The sequence below is a fragment of the Buteo buteo genome, chromosome 28 (assembly GCF_964188355.1).
Source record: "Buteo buteo chromosome 28, bButBut1.hap1.1, whole genome shotgun sequence".
Taxonomy (NCBI): domain Eukaryota; kingdom Metazoa; phylum Chordata; class Aves; order Accipitriformes; family Accipitridae; genus Buteo; species Buteo buteo.
The window spans coordinates 8459437-8484907 of NC_134198.1; the positions used below are offsets into that span (position 1 = coordinate 8459437).

Here is a 25471-nt window from a genome sequence, read left to right on the forward strand (position 1 = left end):
TATGGGGAGAAAAATGGATAAATAAATGTTGCAGGTGGAAAGCTTGTGGTAAAACTTCCCAGTTTTGAACACAGCTTTATATAGAAGTTTATTCCCCAGGTGTCTGGGTGCCTGTTACTTATAATGTCCTGTTTTGTGTTTGACTCTTTTCTTGGATTTTTCATGGCGAGCTGCTGTTGTTTGTATGCTACAGTAAGAACTATATTCCCCTTCATGTAGATGTGGCTTAGCAATATTGCATTATGTAAATCATCTTTACTTTTAACTATATTGTGATCTAGCAAGAATTTCCAAATCATCTGCAAAGTTTATCGTAGATGCCAGTATTTGCAGTCTCGCAAAACATTGCTAATGATGGCAAGATTGTGTATGATAAAGAAAGAGAATTTACTGATAGTGGTAATTAGAAGACAAAAGGATATTTGGATTTTGAGATAATTGTTAAAAGATAGGTAATTAAAAATGTTAAGGATTTACTCGGTTCAGCAATGATTAAAAATTTGCTGTTGCTGTCATTAAAAAAAAATCAGCAGGCATTTCTTCATTTTGTAAAAACATGTCAGGAAAGAGGATTTGTAAATAAAGAAATTCACTCCACATTTTCAGCGGGAAAGCCTATCAACTTTGTAAACCTCTGGCTACCAGCCCTTTTCATGCTTCCCTGTGGTAACTGCTTCTTTCTGCGTATGTCAAAGACATCTTTATACAATTCCTGCAGCCCTTCAAACAGTGTGTAAGGTCCTGCAGTGCTTCCAAAGGAAGGCACTGCGGGTGTCTTTGCACAGATTTAAGAGTACTCTTGGCACCTTCTTGTGCACTTGTGTCGCCTTCTCAACCCATAAACACACATGCACGCATGCGTTTGCCATTCTCGTCAGCCCTTCACCGGCTGAGAGCTGACGGGATAAAATGTCTTTTCCTTTTGTCCCCTGCCAGCCCCATTTCTGTTATACCTGGTGTTCCCTGGATGTGTTCTCAGACATATTTTAACAAAGTGTTCTCAGTGTGGGTCCTGTAAAACTCGTACCAGCAATTTTACTACAGTATTTTCATTACAAAGGACATCCTGTTTCATAATAATATATTGTATTCATTTTGAAGATGTCCTCATGTCTTACAAGAAGCAATTCTAAAAAGGTGGTTGATGCTGTTAGTTGGTACTTTGTTTTCCTTGTAAAGTCAGCATGGTATAAAAAATTCAGTGTAAAAAATTGATTTTAAAAGATAGATTGTACCTTGATGGTACCTTGTTATTTAGTTAATGTATGCCTTCTGTGATATGGAAGCTGCAGTATATGCTATTTATGTCCTAGAAAATATTCAAAAATAATTGCTGACAAAAGCCACTTCACAGGTTGACTCAGAGGTACATCTTGTAATCTGAATGTTAATGTTCTGGATAGCTAGGCAGAGAAAACTATTGATGTAGTTTGAAGATCCATGTAGAGACTAGTCAGGATTTTAGTTAGAAAAGTGGGGAGGGGGAGAGATTGAGATATTTGAGTTCTCCCAGCTTCACTGCAATTTTATGCTTATTGAGCATGTGAATGCATACAATTTGTAATATTTTTGAAAAGGTAAGATTTTTTTGCTAGTCAGTTGGATATGTTGCCTTTTATATCTCAGGAATTTACGTCTTTTCCAGAAGCAATTTGGAATCACCTTAATTTTACTCTAGAATCCAGGCAGCCCCTGGTTTTACTGTGCAACCCATGACTATCTGTCATCTGCTTTATTTTTACCCTCAAGCTTAGGTCTGTGTTCCGAAGAAGCACTGATAGAAAACAGAGGCCTGATTCTTACCTCCCTTGCATGTGGTCTCTTCCCTGTGATCCATGCAGAGGGAGTAGGAGCAGCTACCGCTGAGATCAAACAATTTCTGCAGCTCAAATTAGCATGTAGATCTTGGCTTTCAACATTAATGGACCCAAGCAGGACCTCTGTATTTCCTCAAAAGAGCCCATCCTCTTACTCTGGTTGCAACTGTTTTGGGAGGCAGAGGAGCGGTGAGGATATTTTCAAATGAAATGATACTTTGTATTTTCTCAATATTTGAAAATACCAAAGGTTACATTTTTTTACACCCAGGAGTTTTGCGTTTTATTCCTCCCTAGTCCACCTGCAAAAATATGGCTTCGGTGGCCTGATCTGATGTCATAAACTATTGTGTCATAAACAAAGAAAAACAGTGTTCTTACCTCTCTTGCTATGGGGTCCGATGACCCAGGCTGTAAACTGGAAAGTATTTTTTCTGTCGGTGCCATTGGCCAGCCTAGCAAACTCCACGGGCATCTGTATCAACGGCCTTGGAATTGCTTTTGATGTGATTAGGCTACTAATTAGCTGTCTCAATTCTTCCCTCCCTCCTGATGTTTTCTTTTGATTCACTTTGACTCCGAGGAGTCTGTATTCCGTGTATGTTTGTTTTTGTGTTTTGTCTAAAATCCCTAATGATAGCTTAGACTGTCCTCTTTTGGTTGAGAGTTTCCCTGTGTTGACATGCATTTTTCTGTTGAATGCATGCATCAGGATTTTTCTCCTAAGAATAGCTGTTATTTTGCAAGGTGTAAACTACGTATTGTCAGTCTGCATATATAGGTGTATACTCATTTAAACTGTGCTAAGGATTTTCCAGTCTGAATGAGAATGTGCGTAGTTACTTCAAAACCATCAGAACCATAGTAAATGTTTAGTACTCGAATATTTATTCACCAGATAGTAACCTCACAATTAAATTATTATGTAAAGCCAGTTAAATAACAGCAGAAGTTATTGTATTAAGGCCCACTTTGCAAGGAAACCAATGACAAGGAAGCAGTGAAACACGCTAATAGATTATATGCTATAGCAATATATTGCCTTTTTATTGCTTTTCCACAGGCAGCAGATTCATGTATAGTTATTACTAGCTACATTATCTGCTAGTTTTCTATCAAAAAAGATTCAGTCTATTGAATCATTAATCCAATATTTATCATTCTTATTGAAAATCCACTAGTGTTAGCACTGTATAAAATATTGACTTAAATCTACTGGTTTTGCTAAAGATTAAAAACATATTAACCTAAAAAGCACACTATTTCTTAGGACATTTGAAACTATTCATTGTGGATGTTTGAAATGACAGTATTTCTATGTTGTGTGAGGAATTATTTTTTAAAAAATCTTTAACATGTAGTAAGTGACCAGTGCCATCCTGATTTGAAGATGTTGAATGTTCATCCAACTCATATTTGAAATTTTGATGTGTATTGCATTAGTTACTGAATATCAAGAATAAAATTTTTGCTCATACATAGAGTGTAAAATGGGATCTTTTGTAGCAGCACACGGCCTGTTTAGAATGATATAACAGGCGCTGAATGTTCACATATCAAACAAAATGCCATCTTTCTGTAGAAAAGAGGTGTCAAAAAGTTTCTTTGTACCTTTAACGCATGTGATTATGTAGTACAAAATGCAGAGTTTGTAAAATTTCTTGAATATACAGGCAAAAAATGAATAATTCAAAACAACTCATAAGTTCTACATTCTATTGTATCTTTTATAACGCAGGCAGAAGATAGCATTGTGTTCCCAGTAGAGCTGAATTTGCACAAGTTACACCTCTGAAAATGCCAGATGGTCTATGGTCTACTTTTGAGAGCTGTCACATATGTAAAGATTTGAAAAAAGAAAGACAGCTGAATGAGAGCAGTGGATCATTAAAGAGAGAGTGAGAGTCCCTGGGTATCACTGTGTTTTAAGAAGTATTGTGTCGTTCCCCATATTACACCTTTTTTTTTTTTTAAGATATACACAACCTTTAAAAAATAAGGTAAAAATATTTCTGTTTTAAACTGAGTGGTTGTGGCTTAATCTTGGAACTGTCAATTGCTTTTGTTCTTTATGCTAGAATGCGGTCATATGGTTCCTAATTGGTTTCAAGTGTGTTTTAACCATAAGATTCAAGTCTCCCTGGTGCAAAATTATCAATAAAGTTAAAATAAATTTAAATTGAGATAACTAATCCATTTGGGGTTTTATTTCATTTTGATTTGACCTACGTATCACAAGTGAATACTGTAAAGCCAGTCAGCTAAAAAGTTGTATGTTAATGCTAAAAGACTGGAGTAAGAGTACTTTGGGAACAGGATTATTTAATAAAAAAAATAAAAAAAAACCCCCAAACACCAAAAAACTCCCCAAACTCTTAGTAAAAATAATAATAAAAACAAAAGCATATAACTGTTTAGATTCCTCAAGACTTTCCATTCACCCACAGTTTGACAGAAACACACCTAATTTTGAAGATTGAATTTTGGATAATTTGTCAAGTTTTTATATTGTAGCAAAGCACCAAAAATACACAAACAATTATAAGCTGCCACCACCAATTTAGCTCGCTTGGAAAAGGTCATAACTGTCAATTTTAGAACCTTACATGTCCAGACATACAGAATTTTTAGTATAGTCTATTGCATTTATTTATTGAGGAGAGTTAACTGCCTCCCCAGTAATTCTAGGTTATTGGTGCAACTGTATCAATCCACAGTTGGGAATCATAGGGAGCTCTGTGTGAGGAAACATTGTTACATGGCATGAGAAAAACATTGTAATAGTACAATTTACATTTGAGTGGGATAATGAAAATAAAGCTATGGGGAGCTGTGGGTATGAACACTGAACTTTCGAGACTAAAATTTTGATTCTTGATGTTGCTAAAGCTTATTTTTGACTGTGGTTAGGTCTACATTGACTATTTTTAAATTGGAAGGAATATCTTTTGATTTTTAACAAAATTAGTTTTGCACATACGTAGAAAGATGATGTACACAAAGGGTTCCTGCTAGTATACTTCTAATGAATCCTATTCAGGTAGGAGAAAACTCCCTAAAAATTTCTTTTGGGGCCTTTACAAAAGTCTGGAAATGTTAACAGAATATATACCACAAATTGAATTCCAGAGTGAAGAAAGTGCCTTGCTTACTCTTCTCTTCATAGGTTTTGCAAACACTACTGCAAAATTGAAAGGAGAAGGAGTTTGAATATCGCCAATGAAAAACTTTTTGGGCAACAGTCGTTCAGGTGTCAGGATAGCGTTGTGCTCCTGCTCTGTTGGCTTGGAGGTTTGTGAGCAGTTGGTGCTGGTAATGGAAGGGAATGGTCTTTGTCTTCCCTGCAGCATCTTTGGGGAGGCTAAAGCACCAATGTTTCCCTCAGCCCTCCCTTTCTTTCCTGCAACACAATATTATCACTTTCGGAAAGCGGGTTCAGTCAGGGTTACTCTGACCTAGATAGGTGTGGGCAGTCTAGGATATCTTCTTAAAGTCTTAGTTTCTGTGACTAAAAAAATCAAATGGCAAGAAAAAATGAACCAGTTCATATTTAAACTATCAAGAAAAGTATCTCCTTTTGCCTGTGAACATGACCAGGACTTAAAGTTTAAGATTTGTCTGAAGTTTAATCTGGACAAGTTTATGATAGTTGGAGGAAGCAATCTGAGAATGCTATCAGTGTCCTTGATAAAGAGGAAGCATTAAGGGTTTGTTAGGCAAATTCAGAACTGAGAGTCTTTTTAGAGAACATGTTGGTCTGTGTGTCCCAGTAGTGTTTGTCCGAAAGTTTGGTAACTTGTACCTGAAGTGATCAGTGGAGTTGTTTCTTTTAGAGGAAGCTAACTATAATTACCTATACATACTGTTATCTTAGACACAGTGTAATCTACGTACAAAGCTGTACTGTGAAATCATCTGAAAATGGATGTGATTCATTTGAAAAGAGAATGAACTGCAGCACTGTTATTCTTTACCACTGGCACTGTCTAATCTCTCTTCAGTTGAGTGTTCAGTAGAATCTGGGCTTTTCCCCTGATGTTAGATTTATAAATAGTTGAAGATTGGGCTGTCTGAAAACCTCTTTATGTCCAAGCGTGATACAGTAGTGTTTTGATTAGGAGAGGTGATTGGGCTGATGCTTTTTGATTATGAAATCTTGTTGTGTTACTATGTGTATAGTTTAATTAGTTTTCCAAGAAGTCTGCTTTTTTTCCCTAAATAAGAATCTTTAATTGTAAACCACTTGTTTTATTACAAAGCTTTACATAAAAAAAAACCAACAAACCTGCATCTTTTCTTTTCTTTAGATACAGATTTTAAATACATAGACAACGTATTTTCCATGTTATTAAAAACCCGCTCCTTTAAGATACAGTAGCTCAACAAAGAATGGTCAAGTTTCAGGCCCTCTCATTACAATGGGTATATAACATGTACTCTTGGAGTCTTAACCAGGGCACTGCAGATTCCTGCCTTGGCAGGTTTTGTATTTTTTTTCCTTTGACCACTTCAGTTTGTTGCCATTAAAGACTGAACTGGCCCATTACATCCATTTTAAAAACTGTGGTTCTGAATTAAGGAATATGGAGGAGGGGGGGACACTCTGGCTTGCCACAGCTGTGAGGTGTTTGAATGCGTGTTCCTTCTGGTTACTGGATCACCTCCTCCACAAAACTAGATTTTGATTGGTTTTGTTCTTCCCAGCAATTCACGATCTTTAAGAATTTAAGCTCACAGTGTTGTTAGTTACCTGGGTGCTCCTATTCTTCTCTAATATACTGGTCTGTGGTGGCTGAGTGTCGGGGGCCCCCTACCATGTCACTCAGGTTATTTTCTGAAGACTGGCAGGTTGGCTTTACTTCTGTTACTGCAGTCTGTATCTTCCTTCCCATACCTTTTTCTCTCATTCCTCATTTGGCTGCCTTAACCCAAGTTTATCTCAGTTTTGCTACTTCTCCCATTCTCGATTTTTTCCTTCTTCAGATTGCTTGCCTTACGCTTTCTCTCTGTGTAATTCACAAAGCCTTGCAAACCTTCCGTGCAGTGCCGAATGGGGTATCTAGGCCTCGTGCAGACATGAGGTGCTTTCTGAATACCTAATGATTGTTTTTAACCTAGAGATATTTTTTGCTTTCTTGTTTTGATGGGGGAATGTTAACTTTGCAGTCTATTCTTAGATCAATAAGAGCAATGAAAGTTGCATTCCCAGTCTAGCCTAAAGTGTTCAGTTATCAATTTACAATTTAAATTAACCCTTTCTTTCTTTCATTTTAAGCACAACCTCAACGTTTGCCGCAGCCGAATACTTCAGCACTGGAAAGGGGTGAGGAAGAAAGTGGCAAAATCCAAAACGGCCACGTGGGTCTGAGTAATGGAAGTGGAATTCACAATGGGGTCAAGCACGCGCCTGCAGACAACAGAAAACTTTCGGCTCCTGTTTCAGAAAAAATGCACAGAAAAATTCAGTCCACCTTGTCTGTCAACAGCAACAGCAGCAAGAAGAGTAAAATAAGCTCAGCGTTTTCTCAAAAGCCAGGTACTTCACCTGAAGGTAAGCAGAAATTCTTATTAAAAAAACCCAAACCGAATAAAGACTAGCCAAACCCCGTTCTTACTAATAATTACACAATCAACTGAAAATAATTGAAGAGCATGACTCATGCTCCAGAAGCAAATAGAAATCATTATGATAAAACACAAGTTACTTCCCCAAAGGAAAATATTAAGTATTTGAAGGAAATTGAAGCAATGGGAGATTTCTTGCTTTCAAACATTTGGCCAACATAGCCTGATAATATTTTAGTCTCTCTAGTTAGTATCCTGAACTGATAGAAACTCCTGTCAACATTGTCACATATGCACCAGAAAAAAAAAAAGTTAAAGCAGTAGTTCAAAGCATAGTAAATACTTAAATCCAGTAATGGCAGCCTCCACGAGGGCAGAATTTGCTTTTGAAAACATTCTGTTAGCAGATATTCTGACTAGCCACGAGGTCTGAGCACTAGATAATAAAATTTGGACCTATGCTTCAATGTTTAACGTGCCTTATGCTATATTTGGGCTGTAAATAATTTGCATGAAAAAGCTTCGTGCTCCCTATGCACAGCTTAAATAAGCAAAAGTAAATAATTTCCCTTATGTTTTAGCTGTGTGTGTATGTTTTCACTGCTTGCAATTACTCTAATGGTCCCAGAGTTCCTGAGCCTCTCCTCAATCCACTGCTTTCCCATTAGCACTAATATACTCGATGGGCTTTGTTCCTGCCCATTACGAGAAGGGTGCAGAGGCTCTATAAATTTTATTGGTTTGAGGCAGGCATAGATGCGACTGGTTAAAAAAAACTCTGGGGGGTGGGTACAGACGCAGATTCTTAGAGAAATGGGAGACAGCACGGTTCAGTGAAATGGGGAGGATTCTCAGCCTAGATGAAAGGAAGAGGGATCAGAAGGACTGCATGTAGTGGCCTGAATGAAGCCTACTGTTGTCCGTGGAGTGACTTCTCTTGACTTCAACTACTTCAGTCAAACCTACTCAGTGAATTTGTGTAGTAATATCAAGAACAGCTTCACTCGGACTGTGCCATGGGCTGGTCCTCCTTGCTGTGTTTTATTTTCGTATTTACCTTCAAGAATCTACTGTTATTCTTCTGTTGCACTTTCAGTCCTCTAACATTTCTTTGCAAAATCACAACTTCATACTTCCTATATTCTCCTTACCTCTTTCTTTTCTGTGAAATCCAGTTCACCCTCCAGCCTGATATTTTTCTTATACATTGTTCCTTCATGCAGTATCAAAAAACTGTAAGTCAGGAGACCTAGATCTGTTCACAGGACTGGCACAAAGTACAGGCCTCTGAATTCAAAGAAATTCAACCTCTGGAAAAAAAAAAAATCAGAGTTCTAAAGAGATGGTGCCTGCCCTGTTCATGCCCCTATACAATTATTTACAGCAAACAATTCCTTTTTTCTTCTAAAATTATATTGGAATAAATACAGCCAGTGGTTTTTTTTGTTTGTTTTTAATAACCTTGGCAATGATTATGTGAAATTACTGAATGATTGAGGAGAAAATTAATAAGATACCTTCAGATTTAGCTCTAAATTCTAACGTCTGATTTTAATATCCAGCACGTGATTGTGTTAGTTGCCTGAAACTGCCGATATTCGATTTTGTATATGCAGTCAGAAATGTTGATATTTTTAAAGGCATATCTGATTAGAATATAGATAATTACACTGTGTTGTCACTCTGTCTATTTTACTTACTTTCAAAGTACAGAAATACAGGGTAATCCTTACTGTCATATGTAGTTTCCTGAGTCATGTAATAGCTAAAATAATTGAATATATTCAACGTTATGCATCTAACGTTATGATGTTTGCATTTTGAATGTGGGAACTTGGACATATGCTCTGAATACCTCGACCTGCACTGCTAATGTCTGCTGCTCCAAGTTTTCTGTTAACCAATCTGAGTGAAGCACAAGTTTTATTGTGCAATGATTAAAGTATATCTAGGGTATTGTGATAATGGCTATAAGGGAACATTTGTTTTATAAAATAATTTTCTGTTTTTTAATATTATTTTGCTTTACAGTTCTCTGGTAGACATATTTTATATTTGTGTCTACACATCGCATGCACACATGTACAGGCCTTCTGATAGTTTTTTCAGTAACTTACCCACTGGGGCTGCGTAGGGGAACTATAGGCTATAAGTAAAATTCTTATCAAGTTGTTACCTTGCAGGAAGTCTCAATATGTGCTTAATCTGTTCTGTCATCCCTCAGGTTTTTGATAAGATGCACAGAGACTCTGGCAATGGTCAGTTGAAATATCTAAAATAACACAAAGAAGAGATCACTATTTAAGGAAACAATTATTTATCCGTAACTTAAAAATAATTGTGTTTATTAATTTAACAAATGTTAACCCCTTATGGCTACTTCCAGAAGGCTACACAGTAAAAACTTGATGTAATTAGCCACATTATTTGTTCAAACGAGTTTAACTGCATTTAAACCAGCAATATATATACTTGATGAATTCGTCTAACTATACAAAGTCAGAAGAGTACACTAGTAAGCCCTGTGACTGAGGATTGCATAGATACTCTTTCAAAATGGTATACACAAACTAATTTGAACCTAACTTCTGCAGCTTCTTTGTATTATGAATCATCCTTTAGTGGGCAAAGAGGCATTTTTGTGAGCAGTTGTCTCTTCTGATCCAATGATATTTCTGTAGAACCTATTGAAAAGGTTTACAGGAAGATGGAAAAAATAGGAAACTATTGGAAATTATTTGCAACGTTGCTTAACTACTTGGCTTTGCTCTAACATGTACCATGTTAACCTCAGAAGGTTACTGCTGAAGAGCTGCTGGGTTTGAGTTTACTTGAAGGTGCGCGTTTGTGTCTATGCACATCAATACAGTGTAATAATGTAACTTTTATGCAGTTTCTTATGTAACCTTATGCAGAAAGAGACAAATTATATTAATTTTTGTGCTGTGAGTATTGAATAATCAATCACCTGAATTAAATCAGGTACTTCGATTTACTATAGTGTCCAGGTAATTTTAGTAGAAAGAAATACAGGTAAACATGCATGCTTTCAGATATTCCAGTTCGCTTTAATTTTGCTATTCCGTATGTACAACCGTGGATTTTATAATCTAGTTAATAGCTTTTTTTTTTTTTTTTAACCTGAAAAAACATGCCATGTATTTTTAGTTCATCTGCCTTGTCTTCTACCATGAGTGCTCTGCTTTATTGCCAGGAGAATAACTGGTTTTAAGTGAAGCAAAGTGGCCAGAGAAAAGAAATAGATTATGTCCTCAGAAGGAAGAAAAGTGAAAATTCTGGTCATCAAGCTGAGTTTAGACTATAGAAAAGAGAAAATATTTTTCACTTTTTTTTATTTCCTCCCAAAAGCTGCATTCTTCTTGTTTCTTCTTAAAAGGCAAGATGTGAGTATTTCTGGAGCACCACACCTATTTGTAACATAAAATAAGTCCAGGTCTGGTAGTTATTTTGCTCTAGAACATCTTACCTATTGACAGAACAGAACACCTGGTAGTGCTTGAAGCAGGGTAGAATCAAGAAACATCCAGGATTGCCACCCATCCTGCGCAGGAGCGTATTTAGGCTCATGCTTATTTAAATGGTTAGCAAATGCAGCGTGCTGCTTCATATACTGCAGACTTCAGTATATATACCAGAAAGCTAAATGAAGGACAGTATTATTTTACCCAGGATAGCACATCGTCCCATGAAGGTCAGTACTGCTCCTGCTGGTCTCCAAAGTACTAGACAGCCCTAACACAAGCTATAAAGCCCCCCAGTCCCCCACCCCGCCAAAATCACCCCTACCATAGTTCACAGCTCTTTTATTAATTGTTCCAGCTGAAAACTCCACTTGTGCTGTAGATTACACTTGTGAGCTTCTGGAACTGAAATTGCATTGGAAGTGCTTCAAATGTAACAGACATTTTGGTAGCAGTAGTATAAAAGCTTTAAAAACTGCCTTTTCAAATGAGCCTGTAGTGTATGGAGTCGTGTCAGCATTCCAGAATATGCTGTTTAGAAACACTTTCACATCCAGTGAGGCTTAGGAGGGTGTGAGTGCACTCACCAGCTCTGCTCTTCTTCTGCATCTATTATTAATCCATAGTGTCCCTGAAGAAATCTTACTCAGCTCCGTAACTTACACTACAAAAAACAAAGGAATTATGAAATAGTAGGAGTGTCTCTCTTAAAAAGCAGTTTTTAAACACTGTTTCGGTTCTAAAGATTTTTCAAAGGGACTGGATAGGTTTCAGTGCATATTGGGAATAAAGGACTTTTTTTTATTCAAAGAAATTTTAATAATATTTTAAATTATTGATGTCAAGAGGTGTCACAGTTCTTCCAAAACTCTGGTTGGTAGACCATTAGCAAAGAGAATTGTCATTCTCTTGCACCTGTTAAGTGTAGTGCAGAGAAACACCTTGGAAACCTGAAAAAGCAATTGTACATAAGTAAAAAGGTGGCAGTCTAGCTGCTGTGTTTGGAAGCAGTGGTACCTGTCCAAAGCAACTTAAAGAGGGGAGGAGGTCTAAAGCAGACAGCAATGAGGCAGCTGAACAGAAATCTAGATGTTAGGAAACGAAGAAAAATGGGTAACTGAATATGTACATATGTATATCAGAGTAATGGAAGGTAAGTAATACTGACATATGCAGAGTCGAAGGAGGAAAGGGAGGAAAAAACTGGGCAGTGGGGGGGATGGAAGAGGAATTTAATTAAGAGGGCAGATGGGGCAAAATGAACTAGGCACTAATTATTTCCTGAAAAGCAAACCAAGTTTTCCTACCAAAACCTTATGAAGCTTGATGTTTTGCTTTTTTTTTTAATCAAAGCAGTCATTTATAAAAAGTTTATGATGGAGAGAGGAAATACAGCTTTTAATTCAGTTTTGAAATGGAGCTCTTGCTTCTGGTCAAGTTGCTGTGGCCTCACAAGTTACTATGTTTGTCAGGGTAGTTCCCACAACTCCAGTAACTTCTGATAATTTGAGTTTAGGGTGGTACTTCACATACTCAAAAGGCTGAGAGCATACACAGTTGCTGTATTCATCTGGAAACGGTGGCTTGTTAAACTGTGGTGATCATGAGCCTGCCTCCTGTATGTATGGTGAGATCTTCACTTTATTCCTTCCCAGGCTCTCTAAAATGGAGAGGCACTAGAAGGCATCTTCTTGCCAAGGATTTTTTTCAAGATAGGTGTTACGAAGCGTGATAAGGCTAGATGCAGGAGTGAGGTAGATAAAGACTGCAGCTTGAGGTGAGGCTCTGTGGAAGGACAGGCAACGTAGGTTGTGGGGTTTTTTAAAATTCAAGGTTTAAAAGTCAACTTTTCAGGGTGCATTTGAATGAGACTTTTTCCCCCTTCTTTTTAGTATAATGCAACTTCATCTGTTGTAGGTGTTGAATCCAAGCATGGGGGTGGTGGGCACTGTTTATCTCACACTGCTGACTGCCTTAATTTATTAGAGTATCCCAAGATATTGATGGCTTAACTCAAGACAAATAGCCTTTGTGTTAAGCCAGGGTCTTAAGAACCACTAGGTGCATATACATGGGAATTAGTGAGTAGTTCTCTTAGCAGGGTAGCAGACCTCTGTTTGAAGTGGGAGCATCTTACTTTGATTTATATAACCAAAATAGTTTTCAGTCAGCTTTCCTTTTGGGCATATGATTTTGAATATGATTTTTTAATTTATTTTTTTTTCCTCTTGAGTGCCACAAGAGCAGCAGTAAGTTTTCTTTTATATACTGTTATGTCATTGGATTGGTAATATTTACTGAAATTCAGTATGAATGTGCATTATACCATGAATAGCCTAACACTGCAGAAATACCTGCTGGCCCTGTCCGTCTCTCTCCCTGTCCGTTCCCCCCCCCCCCCCCCCGCTCCTGTCAACATACATACATTTCTGAAATCCATCCCATAGCGTTAAGTAGCATATTTAGGCAGCTACTTAGTTAATATCCTGCAAATCTCTCTACCTGGCCCCAAATTTCCATTGTTATCTTTTAAAAGTTGATTCAAAGTGGATTTGTATCTGAGCGTGAAGTGCTAAACAGAGGGGTTTTTTGTTGGACAAGATTGTATCAGAACACAGTTGTCAATCAGGCAGTGGGCAAATAACATTATTGTATGGTCAAACCTGTGATTTTTAAGAAGGCATTTTGAAGAGTGGTGTGTTTTAAGCATGGTCTATATTTTTGTTTGCATAGAAGTCTTGGGAGGTGATTTACATGTTGTGTAACAGGACTCAGTGGAAGACGGGGCCTGTAACCTGAAAAGGTGTTCCCACAGTATCCATTTTATAAGGTCATGGTCTAGCTAACACCTAACTAATCTCAGTATTTGCAGTGATGAGCAATGGCAATGAAAGCTTCGTATTCTAAGGAAGGCTTAGATATTGGAAATTGGCACGTTTCTCAGTGTATCTGTACGTTTGAACCGGATCATTTTACTCCTGAGGTTATATCTGTATCAAGAGTTTAGAATATGAGCTTTGATGACAGTTTCCATGTGTTTTGCAGTGTAATTTGCCAGTTCAGGCAACATTTTCATTTTCTTGATCAATAGAGATGACAGTTTTCTATTTTAAAATGCTGAAATACGATGTATACCGCGCCTCGTAACTGTCTAAATAAATGTAGCTCCGTTACCTAGAGATAACTATCGCCCACACGACGCGTCCGTTTGCTCCTTCTGCGTTTCCTATTTTTCCTTGAGCGTCTCGCCGGCTGCGGCGAGTTTTCTGGAAGGGGATGACGGGTAGCCGCGGTGGTGCGGCGGCACACGTGCTGCAGCTGGGGAAGTTTGCTCCCCAGCTCCGTGCAGCGCCCGCTTTTTAAGAAACGGGTGCTGGGGCAGTTTCTCGTCGTCCGGCCGTGCCGCGGCCGTGGGCCGTCTCCGCCGCCGGCGCTGCCGGTTCCACGGGACGCCTGTAGCCCCTGCTGGGGCTCTTCTGTTCAGGGCTCGGCGGGGGACCACAGTAAACCCCCGCTGAGGACCGCGGCTGCCACTTTGATTGCGGTTTTGCCCTTTCTGGTTCTCGCTGTGAGACAGCAGAGCGCCTGGAGGTTTGCTTCGAGTTGTCTGCGCTCGGTGAATATAGAGTTAGTAAGGAGCTGACCAGGGTCACCATCCTGTAAGTGAGCTTATTTACCATTGCAGACATGAAAACCTTTTATCGTATGTGACCTGCCTGCTTGGTATGAAAGCTTATTGGGTCGGTTTGTGACAGGTTAGTGTCAAAAATTACAAAAGCAGCGCAGATCAGCCTGCACCTGCGGTTCTCTGTACATTGTTCAGTTTAACTTCTGCGTCCCTTCTACAGTTTCGATGGTCGATAGTTCTCTAAGTAGAGCCGCACCTTTTCGTAAAAATGAAGAGGAGGTGATAAAAGGGAAGTTGAAATAAAAGAAATATATATTTCAGTATTTCAAAGGAATTGGATATCGGGGTGATAGCTGTATGCAAAGAGTTTAGAAATAAAAAGTGGTGTGCACATGCAAATGTTTAGACATGGACAAAAATTGTTTTATTGTTGGTACTGTTTCTTTTCCTTAAATGAGCATAGCTGTTACGACTGGGATAAGGCATAGAGTGGGGCCCTCGGGGCTTTGAATAACAGTGTGTAAACAGTTTTAAGGGATTTTAGGCTATTTCTTGTCTGGATATTGTCTGTGGTAACATTTATAAGCCAGTTAAAGTAGATGTTATATGTAGTGTATACACTCTTTGGTTAAATCAGCACAAAGTAGCTGGACGTGTGTGTGTGATACAAGCAGAAGAAACTTGGACGAGTTGGTTGGGTTTCTGTTTGTGTTGGCATTGTTTTAACAGTTTTGATGAAGTTCCCTAACAAATCTGTAACTTTTGGGGACGTGCCAAAGGACTAAGGAAACAGCTTTACTTTACATCGGAATTTAAAAGTGCTGCATGGGATGACCCTTTTAACTTCACGTCTAACTTTCATCCCAGGCAAAATGAAAGGATAATTGAAGATAAGCTGGAGTGTGTGAAAGCTCATCTTTTTTTCCCCAGCTGTGAATTGGTCTAATAAAATATACTATCACCACCTACAGACCAAGCCTATCATAATTTATGCCATTCAGCATAGCTCTTGGGAGCGTTGAGTCGTAGTCAACAAATGTGATACTGTGCTTTGATGAAATCAAATGCATTTGATAAAGGAACTAAGGAGATGTACTGTTTTGGGTGGGTTTTTTTGTATAAAGTATACCTCTGTACAGTCTTTGACACTCCACATCCTCACTTTTGTGTAGTGCCGATCTGTAGTGCAGCATTTCTCCATTAATTAGTGAATAGTGTAATTAGAGAAAAGTGTAATAGAAGAATTGAAAAGCAATGGAAATTTGAGACTTGTGTGGTGTAGTGTGGAAGTGCTAAGGAAAAGCTTATCTTCATTAATGGTGGGCTTATGTAATGAGACATAGACTAATTTCTTCTTTCTCTGTGAAAGTATTTAATGAAAACTTACACCCCAAGAAACTTGGGAGTTAACTGTTTATCAACAGCACTGCATCATGAACATCAAGGCAGATGGAGTTCAGTCCTTGATAAAGGTACGCCCCTAGTTCTTAATTGCATTGGTATATCTAGTGGAAAAAGAAGAATGAGAAAGCCTCTAATTCTCAAACAAAACAAAAAAAAGAACGTAAAGAAATAGATTATTTTAAGCTAGCATCTTTTTACAGTAATACAGTGTCATAACTGATATTACTATAATGTCTCTATCAGAAAAGACTAAAATACATCCAAAGTTTCCAGAAAACATGTTGTCAGACATTAAGATCATCAAATTTACTTTTTTTTTTTCTTCAAATTCTTCCCAAATATATAAATTTAGTTCCAGTTGGATTAATGTGTTCCACTACTCACTCATCTGCAAAAACTATTAGGATTTTGATGTGGTAAGGTCAAAGAGTGGAAGTTAAGTATAGTCTTTATTCTTAATGTGCTGAAATAGTTTTGAAATCTAAAATAATCTGTAATTTAAAATAGTCTCTTTGGTCTTGGAAGCAGGAAAGAATTATTAAGAGGGTCTTGTGCAAGCAATGAAATATATTTTATGGTCTCCAACATGGTAACGAAAAACCTAATGTCATGTCTTTTGGAGCGAGCTTTACATAGCATCTTCTTTGTGGCTGGATTCTGCTGATCATGGCACCCGGCAAGACCAACCAAAGGAAGAGTTTTTTAGCTGTATAATTTTTTTGTATGGAACTGACAGGTTGCTGTAGGAATATGGTACTAGAAAAGGATGTGTCAGTTTTGTGTAGCATGTAGATTTGTTATTATTGCAAAAAAACACTATGACTGTATCTTTTCCTTTTCCTTATAATTACATCTGTAGATAAGAAGCTAAGAAGTAGGAGTCCTACATGGAAGAAATTTTTCTTCCACCCATTTTATGCAAACATACTACAGACCTTTAGAGTCATGATTCTGAATTCAGCAAGTTACGTAAGACTGGGTAACAGCATGCTTTGTCATGTGTTAAATAATTGCTATCCGGATAGCTATTAAAAGTCAATAACATGAAGAATATAAAAGCATGATTATTTCAGGTTTGTCCTTGAAATGTGAATCAAAGTTTATGTTCATTGTACAAATGAATCATTGCAAGAATGAAGAGAGCAGTAAAGGGTTTCTCTACTTTATGTTATGTGTTTGTGTAGGTTAAGCAAAATTGTTACATAAAGATTTTCTGAATGGAAAATTAGTTTTGCCATCCAGGGAGAAGGAAATAAAAATAAACAGTACGTAAATAAATCCTTTCAGCATTTCAGTCAGTGAAGAAGAGATGGAAAGAAAGACCCTCCACAGAGTTTCCATCATAGCACTAATGGCCAAAATTTCTTTCTGTCTCTTGGGCCATTTTTGATAGCTTTTTCCTTTGAAATACCTTTATTTAAATCAACACACCCTCTTCTTGTAAGTATTGATTTAGTGGGGTTTTTTTAGGTTAGGAGGGAAAAGTTCTTTTGTGGGTCCAGAAAGTGCTGTCTCAGTGCAGTCCCTTTTGTTTAACCTGTGAACTCTGTCTCTTGCCTATCAATAAATATGTATATTATAATTTCTGTGAATGTTTATTTGTCTTCCTGCAGTTTTACATATCCCTGCATGAAGCAGGCAAGATTTGTTTGAGCATTTTATTTTCAATTACTGATACACATAAAGTTTTATTATGGTGTTTTGTTTAAAAAAACATTTGTAGAACAAAATTTGTTGTGGTATTAGCTTTTTTCAGCTGTGTTTTAAAGATGCGAAATAGTAAAACCCTCAGTTGCCCAAATATGAAGGTTTCTTAGATAGAACTCTTGGCTTCTTTATCTTTTTCCTTCATATTAAAAGAAAATCTGAAAGGAGATTGTACCTGAACAAATTTAACACCATCTCCATGACAACCAGCTAATTAATCGCTATCGGTCTGGCTTTGGTCCTCTTCAGTGAACTGATACTCCCCAGCTTTATTTCACGTATCTTCTGGGTTTTCTATGAAGGTCATTTATTTAGCGACAGTATTTCTTTGGGAAAAGCAGCCTTTTAATCCAGGCAACAACTTTCTTTAAAAACAGCTCAATCTGACCTGCCGTTTCCTCTCAATTTTGCTTTCCTGCACAGTAGTAGGGAGGTTTTGAGGTTGTTTATTTTGTCCTTCTTGCTTTTCCCAATATTTCTATTTTTTCTTTTGGGCATAAGTGTTCATTATGTATGTTATGACTGTGACCACATTGCAGTACAGGTATTCCCAAGCTAAGTTTGGATCTAAGTAGTATAGAAAGTAGGAGAAATCAATCCCCCGCAGTGTGGTATTTAGAGCGGGCTGAAAGCTCAGATGGTTTTGTTGCTTCTTGGGACACGTTTTGCAGGTCTGAGCCTCTGTTGCTGCAGTGCTGTAAGTATTCGTGCTTGCTTGTGTAAAGTTATCGCTACACTATCCTGCAGTCAAAGTTTCTGCAATGTTAGAGGTACTTTGAATCAGTCAAGATACTTGCTATGGTTACTGCATCATTTTTGACATTTATAAATATGTTTAGGGGGCTTGGTAATTGTAATACTGTTGCAAGTAATAGCAAGCTTTCCCCTATGATAACAGTCTCCAGCTTGTGAACCGTAAGAGTATAACGTCCAATTGCCCATATAGCTCAATATCCTGTCTTTCCTATCGGCTTCTCATAGCAGATACCTGTGATAGACTGTAGGGACAGGGAAAGGATGAGATGGCGCAGGTTATTTTCCCCAGAACGTTTTCCCAATCTTCCAACTGTCTGTGGCTAAAGGAGTTGAAAGGTTGCAAGCAGTAAAAAGAAGAATGAAACCTGAGGCTAGGAAAGAACAAGAATTCTCTATTGTGAACATTTCTTGTATTTTTAAGTTTTTATTTTCTTTCTGGATGACTGTTCACTGCCTCTTACAAATTAAATATGCTTTACACATGTTACGTGCTTACTATGGGAGCAGAGTGAAAACAGGTGAGTATATGCCTCACTCGCAGTCACCTTTTCACTGGTGCATGTTTAGTTCCAGTCTTTGTGTTTTCCTGTCATGTCTCATGGATGTATTAATTGAAGCTATTCTGTATATTACTCTTTGAGTGCCATATTTTTTGCAGACAGTTTGTGGGACACCTCAATTATCTCATGTAATTTAGTAGTACTTATGAGAGATGAATATTGATGTTTGGGTGTAGGTATGAACTCTATTGAAGATTAAAGTGGTAGACTAAAATGATTGCCAAGAGATTTGTGTAGAAAGGCAATAGAAAAAATCTGGGGTTTGACTGAATATTTTATATATTGCTGAAAGTACAGAAATACATATAACACGCTGTTATGCTGGTTTTAAGGTGTGCATAAAACTATAAAGAAAGCAAAAATGTTGTGGCAACTCCCTTATTTTTCTTAATAACTAGCAAGCCAACAAAAGAGATTCAGAAGGGCAAGATGCACTGGGAGAGGCTGGAAATAGTTTTAGGTAGTTTCCTTCATAAGCTGATTTTTTAAATCCAGCCTGCTGGAAGAAGTTATGATTGAAGAGAATAGATATGGATATTTTACATAATAAATGACTGAAGAAATGGTTCTAAGCAGATATTTAGTACTTGGATTTGCATGAAGTGAAGCAGGGAAAGGAAACCAAAACCGATACTGGACTGGAGACAAGTTAGGCTGCAAAAGTGACCTTGAAGATGGGAAGCATGTTCTGTATGGTATTAGATTATGTCTATTCTGAATCATTGTCTTTCAGCTACTTTTCTGACAGTGTGGTGTATTTAGAATAACTTATTAATGATTTCTTCTTTTGTCTCTTTGTTTGTTTGTTTGTTTGCTGCTTCTGTTTGTTTGTACATGACATGCTACTGACCTGGTACCTATGAAGATTGCTGCGTTCACTGTATCCTGGCTTGCTTGTTCTGTGAATTTCTCACCCTCTGTAACATTGTTCTGGGACAAGCATCCTGTGGCATCTGCACATCGGAGGCCTGCTGCTGTTGCTGTGGGGACGAGATGGGGGATGACTGTAACTGCCCGTGCGATATGGACTGTGGCATAATGGACGCATGTTGCGAATCTTCAGATTGCCTGGAGATCTGCATGGAATGCTGTGGGATCTGCTTCCCATCATGAAATATTTATCCCTTTTTATTTTATTTGCTATGAAACTGGAGAGCTTTTCTTTAAATACATTTGAAGAAAGACAAGGTAAGATTTTCACACAACCAACTGGTATTGCACTGTTAATTCCCTATATATAAATATTTTTTTAAAAAGCAATCCTCAAATCTGTATTCTAACACAAATTGTATAGTTTTGTATGTGAAACTCAAGCTACATTCCAGCTTCCTTTTGGCTTTGCAAATGGAAGACTTTATTGAAACTGAATCACAGGCCTGATACCACAGGCTGTATGAGGGCAAAATTGCCATTTGAATTGAATGACAGGTTTTGGTCAGAGAAGAGACTATGGGGCAAAGCCTTAAGTATTTGCCTTTAACTACTTTAATGTTTAAATGCTCGAATGCTTCCATGCGTAACATGCCTTTACAGGCATCCTGAAAAGCAAAATGCCTTTATTTCAATCTCTTTGTGTTGAAAGCAACTTTGTTCTATTATTTTAAACTTAATTCAAAAGTCAGCATCGGGAATCTATTTTACTACACTGTTTTACTACAGTGGTCACCTTGGCAATATTTCTTTTGTTTTGAATATCTCATTGGTTTGAGAGAGATTCATGGTATTTTCCATTGTCAATATTGATACTATGGGAAAGTTTGGGAAACTAAATTCAGTTTAAGTTTTGCCATGGACTAGAGTATCAAGATTTCATTGTTATCAATCAAGACAGAATAGAGAACTTGTATTTTTATTTCAGTACTAATATTACTTGAAATGCTTCTTTTTAGAAAGAGACTTTGGAAATCTGTGTAGACATGAAATATATCCTTAGACTAACAGACTAATAGACTAACAAATCTTCAAAATTTGGCTATGAAACAGCAATTATTACAAGTTAAGTCAAGAATCTAAATCTGTACATTAAGTGGCCCTCTCAGTGTTTGTGGCTTTAGAGCCAGTGTCACATAACTTGGTATTTATTTCTTCACTGTGTGAGAAAGATCCACAGAGGATGGCAGAACTTAAATGGGGTATAAAGACCAAATTAAAACTGACTTAATCAAGGAATTCTGTCATTGAATGCAAAAAGCAAATGCAAAAATGTTTATTCTCAGATCCGTTTTAAGTGTTATTTTTAAATAACTGTGTAAAAAAAAAAAAGACATTTTAAAAATGTATGATATCCTTTACAAATAAAAGGATTGGGATTTCAAATGTTTGAAAAATACAGTTAGGATCTGGTGGGCAACTTTTTCCCTGTTATACCATTAAGTTTTTCTGAAAAATATGTCTCTGTCATTGTAATTGTGAAATGAATTTGGTCCAACACATAAAGACATTTATGGCATTCCCAGATTTAGGGAATAATGGTACCCATTTTCTTTACCATCTGCTAGTTTCTCCCCTCCATGTCTGTAGCTCATTAACTTTTCTGTCTAAACCACCTACACATCTTGATCTCACATACTTAAACTTTCCTATCTACCCTCCAGATTTCCCATTTGTAGATTGTTGGATCTCGTAAATTAAGGCCTTGTTACAAGAGTCATCGATAGCCAGTTTTTTTCTGTTGAGTGAGTTGACCATAAAAGTCTCTTTCCGCTGTAGTGAATTCAGTTTATGCAAATGTGACAAGCTAAAGATCACAGGAGTGTGAAGCTAAGTCAACAAGTGGTCTGGTATTAACCAAAGCTTCTCCCTGTGAACACTGACTAGTAGTGCCTACTACTGCAAGTTATCACTGAAGGAAACATAGCCGAATCCTCAACTATATTAGGGAGCTGGGAGGTGTTACGTTTTGCCTTAACATCTGCAATATTGTGGTGTATTCTGATGTAATGCAGATTTACTCAGAGGGTTTCTTACCTGTTTTTTGATAGTTACTACAAGAATTGATTCTTAATATCTTTGGGTTTTTTCCCATACATTGGACCAGATTAGGATCTGTATTGCATAAACTAAGTGCATTTCCATTAACATCAGTATTTTCCATTGGTTTAGCTCCAGCTAGAGAGCACAAAGATATTATGGTAATAGGCAGGCTAATAAGGAATCATATAGTTAAATTGATAAATTCCCTGAGCTCAGAATCAGGCCCATGGGGCTCAATTATGACTCCTAAAAGTCTGAACCACATTGGGAAGGGGGAAGAGGTGCCTTGGTTGAGTGGCAGTGCCTGGAGGCATTTTGCCTTTGTAAGGCATAATGCCTCTGGGGAAATTGGGGGCATCACAGTGAGCACTGGGACTTGAGGCACCTTGGAAAAAGTCTAGACAGTGCTTTGCCCATCGTAGGTATGTGGTTGGCACCGTGGTGGTGGGGCTAGGCAGCACCATGAACTATCCTTCCTCGTGTCCTTCTGGTCACGGGGAGGTGAATTGTGGCTGTTTCTTGTCTGATTGTGCTTTTGGGGATGGGGAAGAGGACTTCCAGGCTCCTGTCCTGCCCCTGTGTCCGTGCCCTGCCAGAGCAGTTCCAGTTTTGTGCTTGGAAAACTGCACATTTGCATATCAAGCTTTTAGTGAATTCTGGATGTTAGTAAAAATTACCGCAGGATGATAGTTTTTTAAAAAAGAAGATACCAATTTAGGGAGTCCTTTTTCTGCGTAAAAGTTCATCTTATTTTTTATGTTTATACAGTTTGCTCTGCACAAACCCTTGTTTCTACTTACAGGAACCCAGAGGGTTTTTTTGATTTACTGCAATTATGAAAACCTGGGAAATGTATTTACTATTAAGTATTTACTTCCAGTGCTGTTAAAATACAAATGATAATTACAGGAATTATGTTCATGCATATATGCATATGTGTACAGACTCTCTCAGACACACACACACACACACACACACACACACACACACGCAGATATATTATTTCTTTTCCCACTTCGTTTGTGAAATACTAGGAAGTGAAAATAGTGTTTATTAACTAACCCTCATAGTGACTAGAAGTATCAAAGTAGTACAGACAGTTGAAAAAAATAAAAAACTGTGTGATTTGTTTGACATTTAAATGTAACCTGCTACTGTTTGTCATAGAGATATTAGCACTTTTGTAAAATGTATCTTGTAGCAGAGAATATTAGTATGTAGTTTAAGGAATTCCTTTCTATATTTATATTGTTAAATTCTGTTTTGTAATTCTCACTCTATAGGCAATCTTGTAAGCACCTTGTGTAATTAAAACAAGCAGAATTAGGAGGAGTCAAATGTGAAAATATAGTTTAAATAAAATTAAAACATCAGAACTTAACTGTCTATTTTATAATAGTTCTTGTGAACTTGTACAGTGTTTCAGTTTATAGTTCTGCAAACTGGCCCATTTGAAAAAATGGTAACTTGCTTTTTGTATTTTGTATCAACTGGATGTGCTATTCTCAAACACTATTTTGAAATAAAGATCTTTATTTTGAAACTTTGGGATATCTTCTTCTTCTTGTCTTGCCCTGTTACTCTTCTGAATGATAATTTCATGTCTTATTTGTGATTTTTTTTTTCTGTTAGAACACTTCCTGAAGGCTTTGGCCTTCGCGTGATTTGCACAGAGACTGAGCCGGTGTACATGAGTTGTTTTACAGGTGGAGCTAAACCAGGAGCTGAACAGGTGCTAGAAGCTGTGCTAGCATGAATCTCCAACAGTAAAAAAGTTTGTCATTAAGAGGGCAAATTCATTCCTTAGTGAAATTGTGTTAATAAGGTGAAATTCCAGTAGTGATTAAATTTGATCAAAATGAAGATTATTTTAATACATCTGCAGCAATACTCTTCAGTTTACTAAAACCAAGCTGAATAAGAATGTAGTTGGTTCATGGTATTGCAGTAGACATATTAAGGTGAATGGCCTATGTGGCCTATGAAACGAAGGCTTACGCACAGTACCACTATTTTAAGGTAAGGTATGCTTTTAAAATCAGTTAGTTTAAACACAAATAGAGTAGACTGTTTCAACTGTGATTGAAGGAAAGATTTTTTTTCATGTTGGCTTAAGCTGAGTGTGAGCACGCTTATGCTACTTTAAAACTGCAGAAACTGCATGTCTGCAGTCTTTTGCACTAATTTTTCTATGTCTGTTTTAAATTTATTGAATGTTCTACCATGTCTGTGTATACGTGGGCCCTTAGAGGATCTAAAAAAATTCTGCCATGTCTCCCTTCTGGGCATTACAGAGGTAAGATGTTAAAACTGGCAGAAGTTGTGCTTGAGTGTGTGCCATGAAGTCTTGCCATTGAGACCGCGTGCCAAAATAATTGTTCGTGTAAGAGAACTAATAAATGCATAGACAAAGAGCACCATTTGAGACTTATTATAGGTGTTTTAGCCAGTATCCATAATACATAATATTTCTAGAAAAAAATGCCTTCAGTGAAGAAGGATCAGGAACATTTGGGAGCTTTTGGATTGAATAATGACTCTATTTTAGCCATAGTACTCATGCTAATAACTGTTTGTTGAGTTTGGCAAATAATTTTTTTTTATAATCTTCTAAAGGAGAAGCTTTTCTGAGCTCTTCACACATTTTTTTAGAAAAACTGTCACAATGATTGCAATATTTGATGTATGTTCTTGGAGAGCAATGCCAATTGTGTTGATGTATTTTCACAGTAAACCTCCTTATGTCAGCTGTCTTGTAACTTTCTGAAAGGCAACAGGTACATCATAGAGTGAATCAGAGAATGAATCATATATCTGAAGTCTTACTCTTGGCCCCCAAATTAAATTTAGGGTTAGAGGAATACCTCCCTGGTATCTTCTCTCTGTACCTCTCTCTGTCTACATGTGAGTGCATACGCCATGTGTTTGAAGACTTCAGGTAACGTTGATGGTGACTGTAGTAGCTCTAGAATCCTCCAGGCATTACTCTTACTTTTTTTCCTACCTTTTAACCCTTCTGCCAGTTCTTGTAACTTCCAGAGACAGCAGAGGGACCTTAACTGAATTTTAGCATCAGGATATTGAAAGAAGTTCAATAAAAATAATACTCTGCACCCATTTCCATAATGCCCGTGTTCACTGTGCTCCGGATACTCAAATGTCAAATTGATTGCTTGTACAAAATTCAACCTCCTCATAAGCACTTGCTTATGCTGTTTACCAGTGATTTGGTGCTAGTGACATAAAAGGAAGGCCTTTCTCTTCTTCAGAAGTCTTTGATATGATGGGCTATTTCTACTATAGTTGGAAAGAGAGAAGTTTCTCTGAATTACCATTACGCAAAACAGGCAGATATTGAGTTTGATGAGGTGATCTTAATCTCTATATGGTTTTTAGTATATGAGTTCACCTCACTTAAAACTTAATTTAGTAAAACACTACATACAATCCTGTTTGCCTCCGTTACGTATGTATATTATAGCAATTGTTAGTACATTACCATTCAATACTCATAAAAATGGGATAGTAGATGAAAGGTTGTATAATACCTTTTATAACGTTAATAGTATCTTACTAATT

At 37.3% G+C, this 25471-nt stretch overlaps 1 protein-coding gene across 3 annotated transcripts in view; it reads left to right on the forward strand.

Annotated features, from left to right (window-relative positions):
• Positions 1-23439, forward strand: part of MDFIC (MyoD family inhibitor domain containing) — a 53234-nt gene extending 29795 nt beyond the window's left edge. For all 3 annotated transcript variants that reach the window (XM_075059141.1, XM_075059142.1, XM_075059143.1), the window contains exons 4-5: positions 7093-7368; positions 19785-23439. In XM_075059141.1, the coding sequence (XP_074915242.1) occupies positions 7093-7368; positions 19785-20032 (524 nt within the window). In that variant the 3' untranslated portion in view covers positions 20033-23439. The remainder of the gene's footprint in view (positions 1-7092; positions 7369-19784) is intronic.
• Positions 23440-25471: the final 2032 nt, after the last annotated feature.